Source organism: Elaeis guineensis, chromosome 6, assembly GCF_000442705.2.
Source record: "Elaeis guineensis isolate ETL-2024a chromosome 6, EG11, whole genome shotgun sequence".
Taxonomy (NCBI): Eukaryota; Viridiplantae; Streptophyta; class Magnoliopsida; order Arecales; family Arecaceae; genus Elaeis; species Elaeis guineensis.
Genome location: NC_025998.2, coordinates 133,126,308 through 133,147,204, shown reverse-complemented (window position 1 = coordinate 133,147,204; position 20,897 = coordinate 133,126,308). Strand labels below are relative to the sequence as shown.

The 20,897-nt window shown below is 37.2% G+C and overlaps 1 protein-coding gene across 1 annotated transcript; it reads left to right on the top strand.

The window, feature by feature from the left end:
* The first annotated feature begins 797 nt into the window (after window positions 1–797).
* LOC105046395 (conserved oligomeric Golgi complex subunit 1) lies at window positions 798–12,124 on the top strand. The gene is given in 9 exon segments (XM_010924966.4): window positions 798–3,313; window positions 3,529–3,723; window positions 7,331–7,635; window positions 7,796–7,981; window positions 10,484–10,506; window positions 10,509–10,555; window positions 10,557–10,587; window positions 10,590–10,663; window positions 11,576–12,124. Coding segments are annotated over 9 exon segments (3,270 nt in total). The 5' UTR covers window positions 798–1,084; the 3' UTR covers window positions 11,756–12,124.
* The last annotated feature ends 8,773 nt before the right edge of the window (window positions 12,125–20,897 follow it).

Below are 20,897 nucleotides of genomic sequence, written 5' to 3'. Positions count from 1 at the left end.
GACAATGATGAGTCCTAAATAATTGAACCAGCAAAAGTCCTAAATAATTGAACTAGCATGGTTTGCATGAGGCCATCCAATTTGTTACATCGTTGGTCTTCTTATATACATGAACTTTTTTTTAAATGACCATAATATGGATATCAGCTTCCTCAGATCTCCCATAAAAGATGTGAACTATCCAAAAAAGATGGATAACTTAAAAAACCCACAACTCACCGTCCTTTAATCCATGCAATCGGCAAAACTTAGTAATACAAGAAATGAAACATATGCAGGCACACAAAAGAAAAGCCACTCTAATATACTCAAGTTTTATGGATGGATATAGCATTTTTCCTTACATTGCAATATTAAAGCAAATTAATCGAAGATCCATCCATTGCACGGGATCGGATGTACGAAAATAATTTTTTTTATATCTAATCAAATTGAAAAAAATTATATATAAATAATAAAATAATATTTATTTAAATTCTTAAGATCACTTCATATTCTCAATTATCTATATAAATAGATTTAATTATAAAAATATAATAATATTATATATTAATAATATAATTTAATGTGAAGAGACGTTTTTTTCAAATGGTACAATAAAATTCATTTGAGAAGTTGAGTTTGCAATATTTTTTTGTAGAGTATTATTGAAAAATTTATTTGAAAAATTGAGTTTGTTATATTTTAATATTTTTTTACAGAATATTAAAATTGGAAATGGAAAACAGATACGATAAGGGATACGGGGGCTTGGAGGCTCAAAGAAGACAACCCAGGTCTGGATTTCAAAATTCTTTTCTACTGCGCGAACGAACCGACGTCCGGAGAGCGGACCCGCATCTCTACAAAAGCTTTCAGGCGCAGTCGTGGCTCATGGGTTCGGGCCAGCGCTCCCAGACTTCCCGCTTGATTCAGTTGGACGTGCTGTCACCCCCGTCTCCTCACCACCCCAACCCCTCTCCGCTCCCTTCCTCCTTCCCCTTCTTGGATCTGGCGCTCGCGAATTCCGCCGTCTCAATCTCCTCTGAGGTTAGGGTTTTGGATTTGTTTTGAAGGAGGAGAGAGGCATTCCGGATCCATCGCCATGAGATCACCTTCCGCACTGCCGGCGGCGGATATCCCGACATCCGCCGCCGGCTCCCGCGACGCGGAGTCCCTATTCCGGACGAGGCCGATCCCGGAGATCCGCGCCGTGGAGGCGGCCACTCGGCGGGAGATCGAGGAGAAGAAGGAGGAGCTCCGGCAGCTCGTCGGGAAGAGCTACCGCGACCTTATCGAGTCCGCCGACTCCATACTCCTCATGAAGTCCTCCTGCGACGCCATCTCCTCCAACCTCACCGCCATCGACGCCGCCCTCCGCTGCCTCTCCACCTCCGCCGCCAACCCCGAGACCCCCAAGCTCGCCCACGACCCCGCCCGTGCCCGCGTCTACGGCATCGCCTCCCGGGTCAAGTACCTCGTCGACACCCCGGAGAACATCTGGGGCTGCCTCGACGAGTCCATGCTCCTCGAGGCGTCCGGCCGCTACCTCCGCGCCAAGACGGTCCACGGCCTCGTCACCGGCGGCGGCGACGCGGACGCCCTTGCCAAGTTCCCACTGCTCCGTCACCAGTGGCAGATCGTTGAGAGCTTCAAGGCCCAGATCTCCCAGCGGAGCAGCGAGCGGCTGATGGACCGGGGGCTCACCGTCGCTGCCTACGCCGATGCTCTCTCCGCTGCTGCCACCATCGACGATCTCAATCCCAAGCAGCTGTTAGGGCTTTTTCTTGACTCGAGGCGATCGTGGATCTTGCAGAAGCTGGACGGTGTGCAAGTCGACTCCTATGAATCTCTTTCGTCTGTTCTCTGTGATGTGGTCAGAACCATTAGGGCTAGTCTAGGGCAAGTCGGAGAGCTCTTCGTTCTTGCATTGAATGAGATGCCGTTGTTCTACAAGATCGTGCTCGGATCGCCCCCGGGGACACAGCTTTTTGGAGCGATTCCGAATCCGGAGGAGGAGGTGAGGCTGTGGAAGTCGCACAGGGAGAAATTGGAGTCGGCAATGGTTTTGCTCGAGCCGGAGTTCATCGCCCAGATCTGTTCCTCGTGGTTGAAGAGCTGCTGCGATGAGATATTCGGACAACTGGCGAATGGAAAGCATCTTGTGGATGCAATTGGAAGTGGAGAAGGCCTAGGGTGTGTGGAGAAGATGGTGCGGGAGGCTCTTGATGGTCGGGAAGGGCTCGAGGAGAGCTTGGAGCAGTGGCTGAGGAGCGTCTTTGGCTCTGAAATCGAGTCACCTTGGAACCAGATTCGCGAACACATTTTGAAGGATGGAAAGGACATCTTGGAAGATAGGTTGGAAGCGGCATTCCTGAAGAGGATGAAGGAGATCGTACATTCAGAATTTGAGAACTTGAACAGAGACATCAATATGAAAAATTCAATCGGATCTATTGTGGCAGTTGCAGGTTCTAAAGACGAGAATGATTTCCAAACATACTTGAAGAAGCCTTCTACTGGTAGTGGGGTTTGGTTTTCAGAGCCCAACCAAAAGAAAGCAGGAATTTTGTATAGCTTTAAACCAACTGCTGATGAGAATGATTTTGGGAGCGATCTCAATGCATATTTTGGCCCTGAAGTCAGTCGGATTAGGGATGCAGTGGACACTAAATGCCGAAGCATATTGGATGATCTATTATGTTTTGTAGAATCTCATAATTCTACTCTGAGGCTGAAGGAACTAAAGCCGTATATTCAGGAGAAGTGTTACAAGACTATTTCAGTTATACTGAAGGAACTTGATGGTGAGCTTGCGCATCTGTCAGCTTCCTTAGGAAGAAACAAAGGGGATAAGGATTCTCTACCACCCTCTGTAATTGTTGAAAGATCTCTTTTCATTGGGCGTCTCTTATTTGCATTACGAAACCATTCTAGTCACATACCCGTGATACTTGGTTCCCCAAGGCAGTGGGTGAAAGAAACAGCTGTTTCAGTGTTTACTAACCTATCATCACCTTTGCCAAGGCAATCTAAGGTGACCTTCGATTCATCAGTCTTTTTTAGCCCTAGAAGACATACGTTTGATAGCCCCAGGAGTCCTAGAAGGCAATTTTCTGATAATCCTAGAAAGCAAACAATTTCAGCTGCTGCTTCATTGTATGCTGTGGATGACAGCACGAACCCAAAACTTGATGAGCTAAAGAAAACTTTGCAAGAACTCTGTATCAGAGCTCATAGCTTATGGATAACATGGGTGTCTAATGAGCTATCGGTTATTCTCTCCAAGGATCTCAACACAGATGATGCATTATCTGCAACAGCTCCTTTGCGGGTATGGGTGGTTTTTACTCAATATTCTGGATATTTGCTGTACTGCTGTTTGTAGTTTTCCATGATTATGTTGCTAGGATAACATATCGCACTCTTGATTCTTTCTTGGATTATATACTCTGGCCTTTCGATTCCATCTTCATTGGACCAGGTAGTTGTCTGAAAAAAGTTAAGCTTCAGCTGGTGATTTCTAATGACTAAAAAGATTCTTTTCAGGGTTGGGAAGTGACTGTAATCAAACAAGAAGAGTCCACTGACAGCCCTTTGGAGATGAAAATAGCTCTTCCTTCCATGCCTTCACTCTATATCACATCTTTTCTCTTTCAAGCATGCTTAGAAATTCATAAAGTTGGAGGCCATGTTCTTGATAAAATAATATTGCAAAATTTTGCATCGAGAATAATGGAGAAGGTATGTTGCTTCATTTCCTTGTGTATAGAAGTTAACAAATTGTCACTACCTGCCTATGCTAATACCTGCATTCCCTTGGTTTTACTACTAATACATGATGTAATTTGCATGTTCTGGTTGGTTGTTGATCTTCATTTTTTTGAAAAAAAAATAATCAACAATGTAAATATGGATTTTGTCTATCAATTTGTCTTGATGGTTTCTTGATGACTAGTAGTTGACTGGTGGGCTTTTGTAAATGGAAGCTTTGACATAAAGGTGTCATCTCAATAACTTTAAGATGTGAACCATCATGTTCTTTATCCTTTGCTCCAACTCCTAGTCTGAGATGTTCTCTAGATGTTCTTTTTACTTCTTCTCTAGATACTGATATCACTCCCTGAATGTTGCTGTTGTCTAAGGTAAGGCCATGACACTAAAGCAACATGATTAATGAGAAAAGGTAAGGCCATGACACTATATGGGGAAGAAGACCTACAAAGGCAACTAATTTTATTGTGCTGCCTTCCTGTCTATTTTTGTTAGGGGCTTTCCCTTAGTTGGCCAGATTGGTAGTAGGTGAGGGTGCAAATATGGGTGCAGCAGTGAGGAGTTTACCTCTCATGAAAATCAGTTTATAGGTTTTCCTATATTTACATTATAAAAGAAAAAAAGAGAAAAAACTATAAGAAAAAAAGATTAAAAATAAATCCCTGCAGGAGGAGCAGCAGTGAGATTCCATAGACATTGTGAAATGTGGGTGACATCCCTGCTTGAAGATTTAGTCTAGAACCTGCTATGACATTTGGTTAGCAAGTTGGACAATCAATGTCACTAGGTTTCTTGGCACCTTATCATTTCTCATCTTTATCACCATAATTCAAAAGAAGTATTGTGTTAAATCTTAACATTCACAATCCAGATCCTATGATTCACAATCCGGATCTTACAATCCAGATAAAAATGTACCTTAGCAATCTAATCTCATCTTTGTATCAGGATCAATTAGGATCTAGGCTTTAGATTAGTATTATAAACAATATAGTTCCTTGGATCATAAGATCCAGCTTGATTATGCTATTTACATATTAAATTACGTGTGAGTCCATTTTCTGTAAGTTATTTGTTTATATGGCTCTTAAGTTACTTTTTGCTAATAAGGTTCCAGTGGTAAAATTGACAACCGGTTATTGGAACTTAAAAAAGGAAGTATTTTACAACTATGTATAAAATTATTATCATTATTCTTTCTAAAGCATTCTATCTAAAGGGATTGTTAAACTGATAGGTTGTATTTAAAATTTTAAGTATCTTCAATAACCAAACACATTGGTTGTTTCATTAGACTTGCCATATGTGAGTTTATGGTGGTGCTTTGAGTTACGGGCTTGCCTTGGTGTAAACTAGACTTTTTATATGCATGGCTTTTTATGCTCCATTCATCTACTATATTGTTAAATCCTATATCAATGCTCCTATTTTTATATTTTAAAATTTTTGAAAGAAATCTGGAAAATTGTATGATCTGAGATCTGATTCATGATCCAGCCTGACTAAACCCTATCTACAGTTTATGGCAACATTGATAAGAGTATTTTGATGGAGGCTCTAGGTTGTCACCCCATGATAATTTCCTTGACTCTACATGCCCTTATTATGTCTTGATATCTATTATGCTATTTTTTCTTCCATACCTAGTCTCTTCCACTATGAGCTTATGTCAAACCAACACCTTCTCACACATAACAGAATTTCAAGGTGGTGATTTGTTGTGACATGTGTTCATGGTACATGGTAATATATACCTCCTTGTAGGGATGAAGTCGGATCGGCTATTAGTATATCCATAGTCATATTTGTTTTGTTTAACGAACACAGATATGGATATGGATGTTAGGTCAGATGCAAATATTCAAATCCATATTTGTTTTAAATGGATATGAATACAAATCGAATACTAGAAGTATGGATATAAATACAGTCAAATGATTAAACTTCATGAAGATATAATCAAAAATATTATTGAGTTGATGATAAATCAAGTTAATAGCATATTAATATGGTCCTTTACTTTTCTTAAAAATTCATAAATGCTATATAAAATTAAATAGGATTACATATAGAATCGGATATTTGGATATGGATCGGATAGTTGTCTATCCATATCCACATCTATTTTTCTTTAATGGATATGAACATGAATACGGGTACGGATACGGATATTAGTCAGATGCTCCCGTTTCTATCCATTTTCGGATAGATTCAGATGCGAAAGTAGGGGACAGATATTATATGATCCACTTTCACCCCTACCTTCTTGATTGACTTGTCACCACTGGTGAGGGCTCATGAACATTTGATTTGAATTTCTGCTCCCAAAAGTTGTAAATGTCATACTTGTACTCCTGTGATCATGAACCTGTAAATCCTGATTAACTCCCTACTGGTCGGCAGGTTTGTCAACTTACTGTTTTGCTGCTAACATTCTGGAGTCTCAGTCAAGGACCTATGCTTGTAGATGTCATGTGGGGAGCCTTAGATTAATCTCTACAACCTTCACTATGCATGCATGACTGTGTCCCTTCTTACTCACAAATTGCAATAGATTGCCTGTTATGCCTAGCCTCGTTCATGCTGAGGTTGGGTGGAACAGTCTTGTGTCCCACAGGAAGCTTATTGTGACTGCAATTTTTGCAACTTGGCTGTTGGACCCAGCTCATAAGATGAGTAGTAAAACTACAGTCCCATATTTGTCAATGATTTTTTGATTGGGACCCATGGGCTACCAGTTGGGTTGCACACCAAATCTAACCACATTTGTTCTATGTTGCTTATCTTTTTGCACATGGTCTCCTTGCTACATTCTTATTAAGACGTTTGGTGCTAATTTACTAAAATGAATCTGCCTTTCCTTTCTGATCGGACTGAAGGATCATGAAACCATGATGCATTCAAATATGACATATAAAGTTTAGCACCTCAGGCTTAATTATATATGCATTTTATTAAGTTATACTTTTCTATTTTTTATGGAGTATTACCAGCTCAGTAGATTGTTTGCTAAATTTGATACAATTAAGTCACATTGGTTCTTAAGTGTTGCACCAAAGGGCAATGGACGTAAATTGCTGGCATTTCAAACATTAGGCCAAAACTGACTTGATAATTGTGAAGATGGACTGATTTTTAAACAATGATAATGGTAATCCTTCAAGGTGCTTTTTTATGTTGTCCTAGTGTTTATTTCTTGCATGAAGATGAAAGGTTGCATGTCAATGTATATATGTGTGCATGTGCATGTGAGCGCGTGCGCGCATGCGTGTATTCAGATACACAAGAACAAAGCAAATCCACTTGCAGCAGTGACATAAAATTATTGAAGAAAGTATTAATTTCTAATTTTTAAGTTTGAAAGCAAGTCAATTATGTATGTGAGAGGAATACTCATGAGATTCATTAGATTCACATTTCTTGAATGCCAATTGTTTTTTTACCTAAACCAAATTATTTTCACTAGTGAGCTGGTTGTGTGTTGTTTCTTGCGAGTAGATAATAGTCCTGCAATGGCTTGAAACAGTTCCTAATGATAATAATCTCGCACGTACATATTGCCCTAAATGTGTTACAGGTGGTAGATATCTATGAAAATTTCTTATCAAGTACGGAGGGTGGTGAAGCTCGGGTTTCAGAAAAAGGAGCACTACAGATTTTGTTAGACCTCCATTTCATTGCTGACATTCTATCTGGCGGCAAAGATTCTGCCTCCAGGAATACTGAAATGAATGTCAAAGAGGAATCATCGAAAATTATGACACAAAGGCTTCCTTTTAGACAGAAACAACCAGAACTCCAGCCTGGTTCTGCTAATACAGAACCTGCAATGAAGCTGATAAATAAGCTTTCACAAAAGTTGGATCCCATTGACTGGGCTATGTAAGCTCTTCTATAAATGCTTCTGTTAGGACAAAATTAAATTTGAATCGTTTTATTATTTCTCCTATTCTATTGGTTAGAGAGCATTTTTTCCCCTCTTTTTTTACTTTTTTTAAAGATTTTAATGTGTTTTGACTGTATTTCTTTGTGGATTTCACAGCTATGAGCCTTACCTCTGGGAAAATGAGAAGCAATCATACAAGCGATTTGCAGTCCTCTTCGGGTTCTTGGTTCAGCTTAATCGTATGTACACCGACACTGTACAAAAGTTGCCAACAAAATCAAATACAGACTCAAATATTATGAGATGCTCTATGGTTCCACGATTCAAATACCTTCCAATCAGGTTGACACTCCTGCTGTCATTCCTATGATATTATCCTGAGTGTATTAGTGGTTTCTCTTGGATGTATTGCCTATCAACAGAAGCAGCTCCGTAATCCACATCATGGGTTTATGCTACTATATGGGTTTAAGCCCTACTAGTCATAGGGCTTGGGCTCTTCAAAAATAATTACTTTCTAAGCAGCCTTCTACAATAACAGAATCTGTCAAAAATTCAGGCTTTTGCTACTCTATATGACATGCCTCTTTTGGTTATCCTATCTGCTAGTGCCAAGAGTTGTGGAAATCATGACGACAAACTCCATAACTCATATTGTAGCATGCTGCTATATCATTAAGATTCAGTATCATGGTCTGTTAAGAACCATGGGCCACATTCAGATGAATTAGTCCTGCTGTGGTCAAAAATAAAATTCTCATTCTTTTACTAAGAAATGCTCATTTTGTTACATGCAAGCATGTTGTGGCTACTGTTAACAAGTTAAATGAAACTTTAGTTTAATTTTAACACTGTAATTAGCATCACACAGCCAACATTTAGTGACACCATTAAAGATATATGTTTGTTGGTTCAATGTTTCCCAATCTAAGCAGACTCTAGACAACAAGCTATTAAGTAAGAGATGTTCTGTAGTAGATGGATACTACATAGAAGCTTAGATTGACAATGACTTGAAATTGCCTTATGATGTTTTAGGGACTTATTATTTTCTATATAAAATGTTATTAATCACTTTTATCTTTATTATTCATGTGCCGAATTATCATATGATACACATGTGACATTTTAGTTTGTTGTTTAGGATACTTCTACAGAAGGCATTACACACTTGAACTGCAGGTTTTTCATGTATCAAATCTACTATTGGAATGTGCTATCTTTTTTTTCATTTTTAATAAAATACCCAGCTGTTCTATGAGATAGCCTAGTGTTAAATGATAGGTTCTATGTATTTCCTTAATTAACTTTATGTGAATCTCTATATTTGTTTCTGTGGGTGGCTGGTCTGCATAGGGTAAACCTTTTGGGTGAGCTACAGTCCAACTTGTTGAGCTAAAAAGAACAAGACATAGTAGACCAGATGAAAATGAATAGGATATATTCCACATATGAAATATGAAATTGATTGGACATGGATATTTATATGAAGGAATTTTTGAGTTTTATCCTCCTAAATATACGAAATTATATGAATACCCTTGCAAAGTTGCTCTTTGCATGGTATACATTTATAAATTTTTCTTTTTGCATGTCTACCCATTGAGGGTATTTCAGTTATTTCAATTATAAATCACTCATTTCTTAATGGTGTTAGATGGCATGGTAACATACGCAAAAAGAAGAAAAAAAAAGGGTATACATGCAAAACAAGTGTGTTATGAGGGTATACATGCAAATAACAATTTTGGAAGGGTATTCACATAAATTCTAATATTTAAGAGGGTATACACTCAAGAAACCCTTATTTGAATGTCATGGATATAAATATGGATTTGGGCATTCTTTTGCATATTTTTCCTAGATGTGAAAGTTGGAATCTCTTAGAAATGGTTCATTTTTAATCTTAATGATAATATGTTTTTATATTATTATTCTTGATATTGATTTCATAATAATTTATGCTATCATATTTCTTCTATTGATTCAATAATATATTTGTCTAGCAAGCATAGATGCCATAAGTATCCAATTGATATTTGCAAAACTTAAAGAACATTAATATTGCAAATGTGTGATGTGTCTACACTGGTTAAATTCAAGTATGGATATTATTCACATCTGATTGGTATATGTATATGCATTTTAAACAATATTTGTTATATGATTTTTTTTGAGAAGTTATTTGTATCAACATTAAGTGGGGAAAACAAAGGAATAAATTAATATGTCTACTTGGAAATGAGGTGGTATCTGACATAGCTAAGTGTATGAACTGCAAATCTGGAAGCACGTGGATGAAGATCTGGAGTAGGTTTTGGAAGTGGATGTGGGTAACTAAGTTATGCCACTAGCTTGATATTGTTGCATGGTGTCCCCATTTTTTAATAAAACCCACATGTAATATTTGTCACTCAAGGTACTTTTGAGCTATGACTGGATTGTTGGGATGCATGATACAGGATAGGTGGGCTTTGGCACAATGGTAATGTTGCTCTTGCTCTATTATAATCTGGGTGTTGCAGGTTGGAAACATGGAAATAAACTCTTTGCATGTGAGGAGAAGGCTGCATACATCTGACCTTCCTAGCCCTCCGTAGTGGCAGGAGCTTCATGCACTAGGATGCCTTTTTTAATGATATAAGATGAAGCTTGTGATCTATGCTAAAGCAGATGTGAAAATTTTAATAAGATGATATAATATGTTACTATATGGTTGATTTACGGTTTTTTTTTTGTTACAAAGAATTATTTCCTTAGGCTTATCTCTCAGCAGTCTTCATAAGCATTTACTATGTTGCCATTGAATCTGTGCTTCTAACCAGTAAGCCCTTTTCCTTTCAGTGCTCCTGCTTTATCTTCAAGGGGAGCAATAAATCAGCCCTTCAAATGTCAGCTGATGATGCATCATCTAGTTAGTCCTTGGAAAGCATATTCAAATGGAGAAAGGTCCCAAAGCCTGAGCTTGATGATACTCTGAGTTTTGGAGTTGCAACACCATTATTGAAATCCATAATGACCCAGGTATTTATCATATGAAGTCATACCTACTTGGTATTGGTGAGTAATTTGAGTGTCTTGTCAAGCCAATAATCATTTTATCACAGGTTTTGCCCATATTTTTTCAATTTTACAATGGTACATAAGCTTGAGAGTTCCAGATAAGGAGTTTCCTGTTTGGAATTTCACTTTGTCTTGTAACGAAAGCATATCCTCATAAATGCTTATTATACACATCACAGTCAGGAATGCATGGTACCTATGTGGAATACTTGTTCTGTCTCATCTGCTTTGGTTTGTTCAAAACTTGTGAAGCTAAATGTATATTAGCCTGTTAGTGATATGGATGATTTTGTTATTGAATATGCTGTACACACTTTTAAAGCAGATTAAATGTGAAAGTGCTGCATTTGATTGAGCTAGAAGAACATGTAAGTCTATTTCTGGAGTGGGTTCACATCATAGAGATCTTCTGGAAGACTTACTTACATAGGTTCATTTCTTGTGGATTTCAGATCCCCAGAATGTTATGCTCAGACATTCTCTTAATGTCTCTCAAACTTATTACAGGATCAGATACTTCAGTTTATAAAATGCCTCACTTGTCCACAACACTAATCTCTCCCATTTTCACAAATCTCATTCACCATCTTTATAGAGGTCTCACTATCTACTAACCAATTTGGAACTGAATCCATGCATGGACTTCAGCTTAATGAGATGTGATGTTCGCCTTAGCAATTTTTAATGAATTGCCAAGTTCTATATTAACTTCATTTTGAAAGATTTCATGCAATTTAGTTTTAATCATTGTGTTATACAAAGGATGCTATTTTTCAAGAGTTTTTGTCCAAGTTTCAAGAATCTTGTTTTATTGTAAAATTTGCTATATTTTTAACTGAACTGCACACCATCGTGGTCATTCCAAATGAATAGGTTGGCAGCAAATTTGGAGAGAGTGCATCAAGGTGGGGATCTATGCTTTCTGATGGCCAAGCTGGCAAGCTTAAGGACAGGTCAGCGGCTGCTATGTCAACATTTGGTGACATGCTTCCTGGCCCAGCGGCAGGACTTCTGTCATCTCTTACATCAGGTGCCACCAGGTTTGACTCTTAGTTGGACCTAGGCTCTTCTGAAGGGGGATTTCTGTATTTGGTGCATACATATGCCATTAGAATCAGAGAGGGTTGGAACTGTAGACTGCTAGCTGCAGCTGGGTGCAACCCTTACCGGCATGGATGAGAGGTGGTAAAGGTGAAATCCACTGCGATATTTCATCTCTGTTCCTTATTTATACCAATTGAAGTTGGGTGTCACAAAGCTTAGCAATGATAGGGCAAGATCATTCATCCAATTTTGGAAGTGGAAGAGGTGATCTGAGCAAATGAATTGTAAAAATTGGGTGAGCAATTACTGTTGTGTATGTTACTGCATCTATAGTATATCACAATAAAAGAGAAAGCGGATCCAGTTGTATTTGAGCCATTGAACTTGTTTTAAAAGAAAGCTGTGTATCTGATTTAGGGCATTGGTGTTTTGTTTTGTTTGAAAATGACTGTTGCCTGGTAAACTTCTGAATATATTATTGGAGGTTTTACGCAAATTTAATTTTCTATTGTCTTAAAATTCCTAAAATCATATGCAGCACTGCAACTATTCTGTCGCTTAGCCCAGACACTGCCATGATTGGCGGATTAGTGGGGTACTGTGGAGTTTTGGGAGCTTCCAGATGCTCCGCTTGAATATTTTCTCAGAAAAAAGTCATTCAGGCTGCCATCCAAGGATCTAATATGTCACTCTGAACTGCTTAGTATAAAAGTTTTGTTCTTATTTATTTCTTTCCTAGTCTCACTCAAGTCCAGTTTTGTATCATGAAATTCTTCTGCCAATTTATTAAGGGGTGGAAGTTTTTGTTTGTTATGTGACTCCCTATATACAGTAACACATCTATGATAAGTTGCTTGTTATGGTCAAATCAACAATATTGCATAATTCTCTTTGCCAATAATCTTTGTTGAATCTCATAGTCTGACTTGGTGGAAATAGCTGCCTCGAATAGTTTCAAGGGCCTTCTTCTCCAACAAAGGATAACTGAGGCTACAGATGAGTCAGAAAGCGCACTCTAGTTTTCTTGCTTTCCTCGTGTTAGATGATTCAGTATTCTGGTGACTGAGGTGGCTAGAAACTGTATTAGTGGGCGTTGGTTTTCTCTGTTTGGTCAGGAAGAATAGATACATAGAGCATGAGTTGAAACTTGTATGCCTGCACTCTGCTTGTCTGTTCCGATAACATGAGTATCAATTCAATAACTATTTGTTTGATCACAGACCACAATGATAGTATAGTACTATGCACATAACCAAACTCGCACACATTTTAGATTACAGTGCTTGTTACAGAAACAAGGTAAAAGAGTTTTGATCACAATAGACTCTAAGATGCCAAAACAAATCTCTGAAATTATTCATAGAATCTTGTAAAAATTTGCTGTTCAGCTCATGAACTGCCTGATTCTATTTGCCCTGCATGCTCTTTTCCAGGGCTTCAAATATGATCAGAAAGACTATGCTGTTGTTTTGGGCAATCAAGAACAGAATTGTGATCATGGTTCCAAATGAAAAGGTTCAGCAACCTGCCATCTTTAACTGAAGCATGTGTAAAAGATGTATGAAAAAGACTAATAAGGGAACATTCATGTTGGACAATCCAAAAAACTTGCTACAAGTGTTCAAAATTCTTCACATTATTGACACTGCTAGCTTTGTGGCTTATCCATTCAGATGGGGTTTTGCTGCCCCCTTTTTTTCCAGTTCTCAGAAATGCATTATATCTGATTTATGTCATGAGTGCAGTTGATCATATGGTACAATGTTTTTTTTTTTCCTCTGTCTTGCATTAGACCAGATTTATGTTAAAGGAATAGCTGATTTGATGGTTTAATTGTTAGTTTTGGCTGATTTAATGGTTTATTTCGGTTCTAACTCATGCTTAAGAATGCATTGGCTGTCTCTTGTACATTGTTTGCAATGTTTACTTGTGCTTGAGTTGTCTCATCTGGTAATCATGTTGATGTACATTAAACTGGTAGTGGCCTCAATATGTTTTAATAATTGGTAATATGACTTCATTTTCATGTTAAATATCCTCGGTTAGCATCAGGTGATTTTTGATCATGTTCTTTATCATGTCCTCCATAGAATGGTCCCAGTCCATGAACTTTATCAGAGTAGTAACCATCGACAAATCCTCTTTAATACATTCTTGCTTGCTGTGTGTCTTGTTTCGGCATTCTTTATTGGTTGCATCTATCTGACCAATATAGAGGCTACGCTTTTTTAGATCATGCTGGATATGGTTATTGAACTTGGTCGTAACTTTTATTTTCTGTGGTCGACAGTCTTGCTTTGTATCCCTGTCATGGTTTCTGAAGCACTTAAATCAGTATAGAATTGATTTGTAATTTTTGACTTGTCTTCTTCTGTGGGATCCATGCATGTGGAGGATAAATATGAATATACATCGGGGCACAGATCTTTGGAGTTACCATTACTTTGGATAACATCTGCCATAGCTAGTGATGAGCTAGTTTGAAGTTAGATAGGTATCATGCATAGTTCTAAGGCCTTTCAATGCATTATAATTTTTAAAGGTGGCTGTAAAGAAAACAGATATATTGAACATAATGTTGTAATAAGGTTTGGCTCTTTAAAATATAATCATCAGAAATTAAAATTATGTAACTACGGACAATCTAGATTCAGGTTTTGGAGGACTCTTGTAAGCACTAGTTATAATTGAGATTATTCTGAAAGGAAAGTCAGATGATGTATTAGAAAAGTAGGGGAAAAAAGTTGGGTCAAAACTTATTATGAGTTTGGTCTTTTCCGGCAGCTACGTCGCAAGAGTAGACATATAAAGAATGGATAAGATGGTGGTCGAATTATAGATAACAGCAAATCAAATTACTTGTACTATCATATCATGTCATCAAATAGCTTGCTAAACCCATATACTAATTATTATTGACATTGGATAGCTTTCCTCACTAATTTTAATCCTTTTATAACTTCTGAACGTGCAGATGCCTCATCTAATAATTGTTTAGTTCAACTTGGTTTTCCACCATGTTCTTTTTTGTTATTTTCTATAGTATGGCAATTGTTTGATGAACTTGATATTTCTAAAGAGTCATTCGATCATTGCTGCCATATTATGAATTTATTTGTATTGTTATGTATCTTTGGTAAGCTGACAATGGTTTGTGACCTCTTATTAAGCCATGACGCATGTTCCTGTTGCAATTGTCAAGAACATCCATTAAGTGGTCAGGGTGGATTTATCATGGTTTGATAGTTACATGCAGTCTACCTCATGTAAGAGGGTACGATTGCAATATAAATTTGTAACGGTGGTTGCAAAGGAAATGTTATATATTGAGCACTTATTATAATCATAGGGTGTAATATAAGGGTTTTTCTGACACTTTTTCATGTGAGACTGAATCTATCTTGTGCTCCAGCCGCTTTTATTGGATCCTATACACTGCTGATGGTGCGGAGCCCCATAGCGAACAATGTAAAACAAGCGCCAGTTGAGTTTATATATATATATATATAGCAAATTTTTTGTACACTGCAGTGTAAAAAATCGAATGTGGAGCACACTGATCGAACGTAAAGTACCATCTCATTCAATTGTTTCACATAGCATCTTCGTGTATCATGTGACATACGTCATTTCGCATCAATCCGAACGTCTGAAACTATAAAAATAATAAAAATAATATCTTATTCTATCGTCGAATTATATATATATATAGCAAAATTTTTTGTACACTGCCTGCAGTGTAAAAATCAACGTGAGCACACTGATCGGGACGTAGAGTGTACCGTCTCATTCAATTATTTCACGTAGCATCTTCGTGGTATCATGTGACTACGTCATTTCGCATCAATCCGAACGTCTGAAGATATGAAAAAATAAAAATAATATCTTTATTCTATCGTCGAATATATTTAATGTATGTTACAGATTGCTTTTCAAATTAAACATGATGAAAATATTTTTTCCCTCCAAAATAAAGTATTTTACTATTTTAAAATCTGGTTAGACATTACAAATATTGTTCTTTTCTTTCTCTTCATCTTTATTTTGTTGAGCTTCTGCTTGAGCGTCTAGTATCCGAAGTTTATTCTGCAGCAAAAATTATTCGCCCGAGTTATTGACTAGCATCTAGACAATATTATTCATCCAAGTAATATGTCCTACCCATCAGGTTGGTATAATTAGATTCTTTTTTTTAGTTCTGAATACAGCATATCATATAATTTTTTAAAAAAATTATATAATAAGTCAAGATGTTATAATTTTTATTATGATGGTTTTTGATAATATTATGATATTCAAAGTTAAAATTATGATGTTATAAGTTCATATTATGATATTGTAGGTTAAAATTATGACTTCTATAGATAAAACACCTCCTTAAGATAGTTTTGATAATATTATGATATTCTAGATCAAAATTATGACATTATAGGTTAATATTATGACATTCTATAAGTAAAACACTTTTCAAAATTACTTTTTGATAATTTTATGATATCTTGAATCAAAATTATTAAATTTTATGTTAATATTATATAATATTCTGTAGATAAAACATCTTCTAAAGATAGTTTTGATAATATTATGATATTTTAAATTAAAATTATGATATTTTAGAATAATATTATGACATCCAGAATATAAAATACCTCAAAATTAATATTTTTTAATAATTTTATAGCATCTTAAATCAAAGTTACGATATTCAATATTAAAATTATGGCATCCTATAGATAAAATATCTTCTAAAATATTTTTTGACAATATTTAGATATTTTGGATCAAAATTATAATATTTTATATTAATATTATGACATACAGAAGGTCAAACACCTCAAAATTAATATTTTTTAATAATTTTATGATATCTTAGATCAAAATTATGATATTTTATATTAAAATTATGATATCTTATAAAAAAATACCTTCCAAAGATATTTTTGACATATTTTATATTAATATTATGATATCTAGAAGAAAAAATACCTCAAAATTGATATTTTTTGATAATTTTATATATCTAAGATCAACATTATAATATTTTATGTTAAAATTATGACATCGTATAGATAAAATATCTCTCAAAAATAGTTTTAACAATATTATGACATCCTAAATTAAAATTATAATATTTTAGATTAATATTATGATATTTAGAGGTAAAATACCTCAAAATTGATACTTTTAAATAATTTTATAATATCTTAGATCAAAATTATGATATTTTATGTTAAAATTATGATATTCTATAGATAAAATATCTTCAAAATATAGTTTTGATAATATTATGATATTTTAAATTAAAATTATGATATTTAAATCAAAATTATGACATTCTAAAACTAATATTATGATATTTAGAAGGTAAAACACTATAAAATTAATATTTTTTAATAATTTTATGATATTTTAGATCAAAATTATGATATTCTATAGTAAAATTATGACATCCTATAGATAAAATATTAAAGATAGTTTTGATGCTATTATAATATCCTAAATCAAAATTATAATATTTTATATTAATATTATGACATCTAGAAAGAAAAATACCTTCAAATTGATATTTTTTGAAAATTCTATGACATCTTGGATTAAAATTATGACATTCTATATTAAAATTATGATATTTTATAGATAAAATATCTTCTAAAGATAATTTTGATAATATTATGATATTCTATATCAAAATTATAATATGTTATATTAATATTATGATATGCAGGAGGTAAAATACCTTAAAATTGATACTTTTTGATAATTGTATGACACCTAGATCAAAATTATGATATTTTATGTTAAAATTATGACATTCTATAGATAAAATATTTTTAAAAATAATTTGATAATATTATGACATCCTAGATCAAAATTATATCATTTTATACTAATATTATGACATCTAAAAAATAAAAACACCTCAACATTGATATTTTTTGATAATTTTATGATATCTTAGATCAGAATTATGACATTTTATGTTAAAATTATGACATCCTATAGATTAAATATCTCTCAAAGATAGTTTTAATAATATTATAATATTTTAAATCAAAATTATAATATTTTATATTAATATTATGATATCTAAAAGTAAAATATTTAAAATTAATAATTTTTGATAATTTTATGACATCCTAAATCAAAATTATGATATTTTATATTAAAATTATAGCATCTTATAGATAAAATATCTTAAAAATAGTTTTGATAATATTATGATATTTTAGATCAAAATTATATCATTTTATGCTAATATTATGAATTCAAAAAGTAAAACATCCCAACATTGATATTTTTTGATAATTTTATGACATCTTAAATCAGAATTATAACATTCTATATTAAAATTATGACATCCTATAGATAAAATATCTTCAAAGATAGTTTTAAGAATATTATGATATCCTAAATCAAAATTATAGTATGTTATCTTAATATTATGACTCCAAAAGGTAAAACATCTCAAAATCGATATTTTTTGATAATTTTATGATATCCTATATCAAAATTATTATATTTTATATTAAAATTATAAATTCGATAGATAAAAATATCTCTTAAAGATAGTTTTGATAATATTAAGATACTTTAGATCAAAATTATGACATTCTAAGTTAATATTATGACATCTAGAAGTTAAAACATCTTAAAATTGATATTTTTTGATAATTTATGATATCTTAGATCAAAATTATGATATTTTATATTAAAATTATGATATCCTATAGATAAAATATCTTCTAAAGATAGTTTTAACAATATTATTATATCTTAAATTAAAATTATAATATTTTATATAAATATTATAATATACAGAAGGTAAAATATCTCAAAATTAATATTTTTTGATAATTTTATAACATCTTAGGTGTAAATTATGATATTTTATAGATAAAATATATTTTAAAAATAATTTTGATAATATTATTGTATCTTAGATTAAAATTATAATATTTTATATTGTTGGTGCAAAAATTCGCTTGTGCTGGAGAAGCTGGAGTCGAGGGAGTCGCGGTCGCCGCCGGGACCTGCAAAGGAAGTCTAAACCGGAGGTGGGGTTGCTCCGGCAAGACCCTCCGACGCTCAAGTCAGTTCTCAGCCTCAACAAGAATGGAGTGCTCGAACGGAGAATTTAGCAGAGTTTTGAGATAAAAAATGAGAGCTTATTGAATAACGTATCTGGGATCTCCTTTTATAGGCGGAGGGCTCAACAGACTGATAGCGACGTTTGTAACCATCTCGTAGTGGGCCGCCCACCGTCAGAATAAATTTGTTGCGAGGAGTAGTGGAGTAGACCCGTGGCCCTCACTGCAGCGCGCCACGTGGAGTCTGCCGCAGGGAGTGGAGCGGCGTCCGTTGTCGCGACTTGCCTGCAGATGGAAGAATCGCGCAGTATCCATTACAGAAGGTGGAGCAGGATCGTGGGCATCATAGCGGTCTGCTAGGGAATAGTGGAGCCACGCGGGATCCGTCACAGGAGGTGGAGCAGAGTCGTGGCCGTCATAGCGGTCTGTCAGGGAATGATGGAGCTGCGCGGAATCCATCGCAGGAAGTGGAGCAGGATCGTGGTGGTTGCTGTGTTGCGCCAGAAAGTGCGGATTCGTTGGCTGAAGTTCGGCAGCGGTCGGAGCTGGTGACGGAGCCTGGCTCCCGTAGGAGCCCGGGCGGAGTCCTTCTTGAAGTCATGGGCGGAGCCCGGCTCCCGTGGGAGTCCGGATGAAGTCCTCCTGCAATTAAAGTCAGGTGCGAAGTCCGGCTCCCGTAGGAGTCCGGACGGATCTTACCGACAGTTGAAGCTGGCGACGGAGCCCGGCTCCCGAAGGAGTCCCGCGGAGTCCTCCTTGCGGTTGAAGTTGGCGACGGAGCCCGACTCCCGTAGGAGTCCGGGCGGAGTCCTCCTTGCGGTTGAAGTTGTGGGCGGAGCCCGGCTCCCGTAGGAGTCCGGGCGGAGTTGAAGTCGTGGGCAGAGCCCGGCTCCCATAGGAGTCCGGGCGGAGTCCCCTGCAATTAAAGTCAGGTGCGAAGTCCGGCTCCCGTAGGAGTCCTCCTTGCGGTTGAAGTTGTGGGCGGAGCCCGGCTCCCGTAGGAGTCCGGGCGGAGTCCTCTCGGAGTTGAAGTCGTGGGCGGAGCCCGGCTCCCGTAGGAGTCCGGGCGGAGTCCCCTGTAATTAAAGTCAGGTGCGAAGTCTGGCTCCCGTAGGAGTCCAGACGGATCTTATCGGCAGTCGAAGTTGGCGACGGAGCCCGGCTCCCGTAGGAGTCCGGGCGGAGTCCTCCTTGCGGCTGAAGTTGGCGATGGAGTTCGGCTCCCGTAGGAGTCCGGGCGGAGTCCTCCTTGCGGTTGAAGTTGTGGGCGGAGCCCGGCTCTCGTAGGAGTCCGGGTGGAGTTAAAGTCGTGGGCGGAGCCCGGCTCCCGTAGGAGTCCGGGCGGAGTCCCCTGCAATTAAAGTCAGGTGCGAAGTCTGGCTCCCGTAGGAGTCCGGACGGATCTTACCGGCAGTCGAAGTTGGCGACGGAGTCCGGCTCCCGTAGGAGTCCGGCGGAGTCCTCTTTGCGGTTGAAGTGTGGGCGGAGCCCGGCTCCTGTAGGAGTCCGGGCGGAGTCCTCTCGGAGTTGAAGTCGTGGGCGGAGCCCGGCTCCCGTAGGAGTCCGGGCGAAGTTGAAGTCGTGGGCGGAGCCCGGCTCCCGTAGGAGTCCGGGCGGAGTCCCCTGCAATTAAAGTTAGGTGCGAAGTCCGGCTCTCGTAGGAGTCCGGACGGATCTTACCGGCAGTCGAAGTTGGCGACGGAGCCCGACTCCCGTAGGAGTCCGGGCGGAGTTCTCCTTGCGGTTGAAGTTGTGGGCGGAGCCCGGCTCCCGTAGGAGTCCGGGCAGAGTCCCCTGCAATTAAAGTCAGGTGCGAAGTCCGCCTCCCGTAGGAGTCCTCCTTGCGGTTGAAGTTGTGGGCGGAGCCCGACTCCCGTAGGAGTCCGGGCGGAGTCCAGTCCTCCTTGAAGTCGTGGGCGGAGCCCGGCTCCCGTAGGAGTCTGGGCGGAGTCCCCTGTAATTAAAATCAGGTGCGAAGTCCAGCTCCCGTAGGAGTCCGGACGGATCTTACCGGCAGTCGAAGTTGGCAACGGAGTCCGGCTCCCGTAGGAGTTCGGGCGGAG